This window comes from Geotrypetes seraphini, chromosome 3, assembly GCF_902459505.1.
Source record: "Geotrypetes seraphini chromosome 3, aGeoSer1.1, whole genome shotgun sequence".
NCBI lineage: Eukaryota > Metazoa > Chordata > Amphibia > Gymnophiona > Dermophiidae > Geotrypetes > Geotrypetes seraphini.
Window position 1 is genome coordinate 107,763,438 of NC_047086.1, and position 5,712 is coordinate 107,769,149.

General features: G+C 39.8%; 1 protein-coding gene across 1 annotated transcript; it reads left to right on the forward strand.

Moving 5' to 3' along the window:
• Window positions 1–1,549: 1,549 nt before the first annotated feature.
• On the forward strand, window positions 1,550–3,411 carry LOC117357190 (RAS guanyl-releasing protein 1-like; the record flags this gene model as incomplete). The annotated part of the gene is given in 4 exon segments (XM_033937563.1): window positions 1,550–1,799; window positions 1,802–2,366; window positions 2,368–3,099; window positions 3,147–3,411. Coding segments are annotated over 4 exon segments (1,812 nt in total), but the record flags the coding sequence as incomplete, so codon positions are not given.
• Between the last annotated feature and the right edge of the window lie 2,301 nt (window positions 3,412–5,712).

The following is a 5,712-nucleotide window of genomic DNA, read 5'->3' on the forward strand; positions in this document are numbered from 1 at the left end:
TTCCCAATCAGGTCAGTGAGCCCACTATTTACAAAGACAAACTGCAGACCTCACGGCGTACTCTGAAGAAAGCCACAGCATGGTGCCTGAAATCTCGGTTTCTATCTGACAAATGTAGTGAGACCTGGAAACCTGCAACAAGCAACCTATAGCAGTGGCTCTCAACCCATTCTTCAGGACACACCCAGCCAGTCAGGTTTTCAGGACACCCATAATAAATATGCAGTAGATAAAATAAATTTGCATGCACTACATTCACTGTATACAAATCGACAATATCTCATTCATTTGGATATTCAAAAACCTGAGTGTCTGGGTATGTCCCCTGTTCCAGAGTAAAATGTCCATACTGCTTCCACAGATTGTATGCTGTCTTGCTAGGTTTCATACAACCTTTATTAAAATAAAAAAAGACTTCCAATATCAACTGTTTTGCAAAATGAGATACACCTTTCATGTTACGCAATCAAATGATCTTAGTAATAAGCCTATTTGTCTCCAACTACAATACAAATAAATGTGATCAACAACGTTTGTTGAAAATAGAAATGCCTTTCATAATTTGAGGGTAGCAAAAATCCTCAGAACCAAAAGGCAACAGAATAATGTATTTTTATTTATTTGTTTACAGTATTTGATCTACTGCAAGGGGTCCAATGATGGCAACTATGAGTTTACAATAAAATCAAAAGGGGGAAGAGACAGTAGAGAGGTCTAGGAAGTTAAGGTGGAGTCAGTTTAGCAAAACAGATCAGTTTTCAGTAGTGATTTCAATTTTGCATAGGAGGGTTTAGTTTAGATGTGAGGTGGAATAGTGTTCCAGATTTTAGGGCCCAAGTAGCTGAATGCCATTTCATGGAATATGTCCAGATGGAGAACATAGGGAGAATAATAATAATAATAACAGTTTATATACCGTAGGACCGTGAAGTTCTTTGCGGTTTACAATGGTTAAAAGATGTTACAAATTAAGTAGAATTAACAAGGTTAGAAGCTAGTTATTAACAGCTGTTGTTGAAGAATAGAATATAAAAGTACATTATTTTGCAAGAATACCATGTGACAAACAGGCTTTTACTGGCCGATGGCTTGAAATTGCTGACAGTGATGATTAAAATGGCAAAAAGTGATGATTAAAGTCAAAAAGCTCTTATCAGTTGAGTCGTTAGTTAGTGGCTAACAATGTATTATTGAAACTACCCCTAGACTTCGTGTTAGGACCAGCTAACAATGTACGATATATTATTAAAGTAATCCAGTAATTTGTGTTAGTACCAGCTAACAGCGTACGAAGAAACGAAACTGATAGCACTTGGTAGCACCAGCTAACAATGTGCTGTCAAACAAACCCTATAATTCTGGTTGCTAGAACCAGCCAGCAATGAAACGAAACCAGTGACACTTGTTAGCACCAGCTAACAACGTGCTGTCTGACTAAACCTATAATGCATGTAATTAGAACCAGCTAACAGTAAAGAGAAAGAGATAATGGTTACTGCAGATGGGCAGACTAGACGGGCCATTTGGCCTTTATCTATCATCATTTTTCCATGTTTCTAATTCTGATGGGAATTTGTGTGGAAACAATGAGCAACTTCAGCTCCTACTCATAATGCATCGTTTTTTTATGTCCTCTACAGACCTACTACATAAAGTCAGAGATCTTTATCAGGAAGCTCTGAGGATGTCATCTTCGCTGCTCTGTCTCAAGATCTGCTACTTTGTAAGGTATTGGATCACTGAACTCTGGATGAGATTCAGGGTAGACAAGAGCCTTCTAGAAGCCATGGAAGACTTTCGGCTGCGGCGCAAGCCCATGGCCAGGAAATACACTGGCTCTTAATGGACATGAATCAGATAAGTTCCTAAGAATGGTCTTGGAAAATTACTAAAAGGATAATGGCTACCAGTAGTAAGAAGCAAAAGGTCTCCCTCCTATTTGACGACTTGGAGCCTGAGGAACTGGCTGAACAACTCACATACCTGGAATTCAAATCCTTCCGAAGGATATCATTCTTAGATTACCAGAATTACATTGTGCATAACTGTGTGAAGGAGAATGCTGCAATGGAGCGATTGATTGCCCTGTGCAATGGAATCTCTCAATGGGTACAGCTTATGGTGCTCAGCAGGCCAACCCCACAGCTACGTGCTGAAGTCTTTACAAAGTTCATTCATGTCGCCCAGAAACTCTACCAGCTGCAGAATTTTAACACATTGATGGCAGTGACTGGAGGACTATGTCACAGCTCGATCTTCAGGCTCAAAGAGACAAGTATGCATGTTCCCCATGAGGCAAATAAGGTGCTGAATGAGATGACTGAGTTACTGTCCTCCTGCAGAAACTATGATAACTATCGGCGGGCATGAATGCAGTAGCTTCAAGATCCCTATCTTGGGTGTGCACCTGAAGGACCTGATCTCACTGCATGAGGCTAAGCCCAATTATCTAAAAGACAAAATCTTGAATATGCCGAAGCTGTATGCACTTTACGTTCACATCAATGACCTCATCCAGCTTCAGCAGGTGGTACCATGTCTAGATGTCAACAAAGACCTGGTGCATCTGCTCACGCTTTCTCTTGATCTGTTCTACACTGAAGATGAAATTTATGAGCTCTCCTATGCCCAAGAGCCACAAATCCACAGGGCCCCGCCTGCGACTCCTTCCAAATCACCTGTTTTGGCAGACTGGACTTCAGGAGTAGCTCCAAAAACAGATCCCAAGATCATCAGTAAGCATGTGCAGAGGATGGTAGATTCAGTCTTCAAGAACTACGACCACGATCAAGATGGATACATTTCTCAAGAGGAGTTTGAGAAGATTGCTGCCTTCTGTGTCATGAAGAAGGATCGGGAAGGCTTGGTGAGCAGGGAGGAGATTACAGATTACTTCATGAGAGCCAACTCTATGTACTCCAAACTAGGACTGGGCTTTCCTCATAACTTCCAGGAGACTACATACCTGAGGCCCACCTTTTGTGATAACTGTGCAGGCTTTCTTTGGGGTGTTATCAAGCAAGGATACAGAAGCAAAGATTGTGGAATGAATTGTCACAAGCAATGCAAGGACCTGGTGGTTTTTGAGTGCAAAAAAAGGTACAAGACCATAGTCCCTCATATGATCCTACCATAAGGGTTAAAAGTCATGAAGGAGAAGGGTCCTTTACGTTTTCTAAGGAAGATTCTGCTGAGCACCATGATGGGAATAAGGGTCGAGCAATCATGTTGGTGGGCAGCTCACTTCCGAAGAACTCTGTTAAACACAAAGGCACGCAGACAGATGACTGCCTCCATGGTGACTCTCCTTCCATGCCATTCATCCTGTCTTCACCAAGAAGGAAGTCTGAGCAAGACTCAGTTCACTTGATGGCCACTTCTAGCCCCCCATCACTCTGCACCCACTCTTGATCCTCAAATCACAGCGCTAGAGATCAGTTATTGTGGAATAGGATTGTACAGGTTAGTTGTCTAAATACTTCAGGAAAAGATATGTTTTTAGGTGTTTCCTAAATTCCCCATAAGTAGTAGGAAGGAAGGAACTGTGAACAGGTACAAGACACTTAGCAATCAAAATATTACCGCACTCTATGCTAGTAAGTATAGCGGTTTCAACTTCAAAACCTCTCACCAATTTCAAGGCTGACCTCAGTGCAAAAAGCCCCTAACAGGAAACGCATTGCAAAAAACAGGTATTGGCTCACTAGGGAGTGGAGAAAAAAGCCTATGGCATTTTAAAAAAAATCATCTATTAATAAACAAACCAGTAAAATTTGTGTTAAAAAAAAAAAGTTGACTTAACTCAAATTCAAATGTCCACCAAAGTATTGTACTCAAAAACCCTCTTGTTTCACCAATGCAGCATCAGAGATGTGAAAGCAAATCACAACCCTGATGCAGGTACTTGAAAAAGGTATTTTTTTTTTTTTAAACTGACCAATTCTTTCCTATTCAAAATTGTAGTCCTTTTCTATTACCTATATAGATTGTAAGCACTTTGCTCTAAATATGTACACAAAGATGATATAGAGAGTTCTCGGAAAATAAATAAATGCATTTATTTATTATCTTAGGTATACTCCTGACGCAAGCTGGCCATGTCTGGTTTTTCATAAAGAATTGTATCTTTCAAGGATCCTTTTTATCTGTAGTGTATCTGTAGTGTCCTTTGTCTTCTGGAATTCTGTATTGCCAAGTCTCTGTGGTTTTATTTTTTTCCCAATTTTTTTTACTAATCTTTTTCAACAAAAACAGAGCAATCTTACAAAGAACAAGTTTGGCTCCGTTTCTTTCGGCTCCGGCTCCACCAAGGATAGAAGAGCAGGTAACTTTAAGCATGCATTCAGCTTCCCTTTCCTCTGGAGGTCCTTCACCACCTCCCCAGCCGTTAACCTCTGTTGGAAGAGTAGAGACACCCTCCAATGCTGAAGATGTAGCCTCTTCCTCACAAACTTTTGATATAACTGGACCTAATATAGAGGAGCAAACAAGTGATGTGAAGACTAAAGGATTGACCCCTGTTCAGATGGTTAAGGAGTCAACCCTTGATGTTCTTCCTAAGGACAAAGTTATCACTTTAAATGATATATGGCTAACTGTTAATAGAACCGAGTCTACTTTGCAAAACACAGTTTTGAAATTATGTCAGTTTTCCTCAGATGCAACAGTTAAAATGAATGAGCATAATAATCAAATAGAGCTAGGAAATAAATTAGATAAATTGGATAAGTCTGTGGGTAATCTATAAAGTACAGCTCTATCTAATATTAAAGAGAGTGTATTGTTTCATGCTAAAATAGAAAAAATGGAGAATTATATGAGAGTTAGGAATCTTCGTTTCTTGAATTTCCCGATTATGCACTTCCTATCCCCTTTGGAGCTAGTAAGAATGTATATGAGGGAGATTTTGCAATACTCTGAGGTAGATAATTTTTAAACTGATAACCTCTATTATGTTCTGAAGGCTTCTAGGGAGGAGGGAACGGAAGGGGAAATTGATAAATTAGTCTCTCCAGATAGTCTAGACCTTTCTCAGTTTCTTGAGTCATCTAAAGACACGATTACAAAACGTGCTACACTTTTGGTAGTTTTCAAAATGGAGTTAGAAAAACAAACTATTTTGAAATTATACTTTACCGAAAATCAGGCCCTGTTCTGTGGCCAACGAATTCTTATATTTCCTGATGTTTCTAAGCAGACCCAAATGAAGAGGAAGCAGTTCCTGGCACTTAGGCCTAATGCCTTAGCAGTGGGTGCGAACTTCTTCTTAAAATTTCCCTGCAAATGCCTTATATCATATGCAAGTGATAAATATGTCTTTTTAGACTCAGTCAAGTTAGAAGGTTTTCTAAAAGATAAACCAGTTCAAATAGTATTTATATTTTTGGAGTTTCATTTTCCAACTAGGGAGGATAATTGAAGAAATGTACAGATGTATAGATGCCACATTCTGCCTGCTTAGAAGTTAAAATGTGTTTTCCCTATACTAAATTTATTTTGCTAAAGGAAAGGTACTGCTGGGAAGGGGTAAAACGCGGACCTCATGGGCCTGACGGACCTCGCGGATCTAAAACCGCACGTCCTTACAAATCTGGCACTTGTAGCTAGTTTCTGACTCTGACAGATCTTGATGACAATTTAGCGCTGATGAATCCGTCTCAGCATAGGGAGGGAAAAGTATTAGGATCCGTCAGCGCTAAAATGTCATAGAGG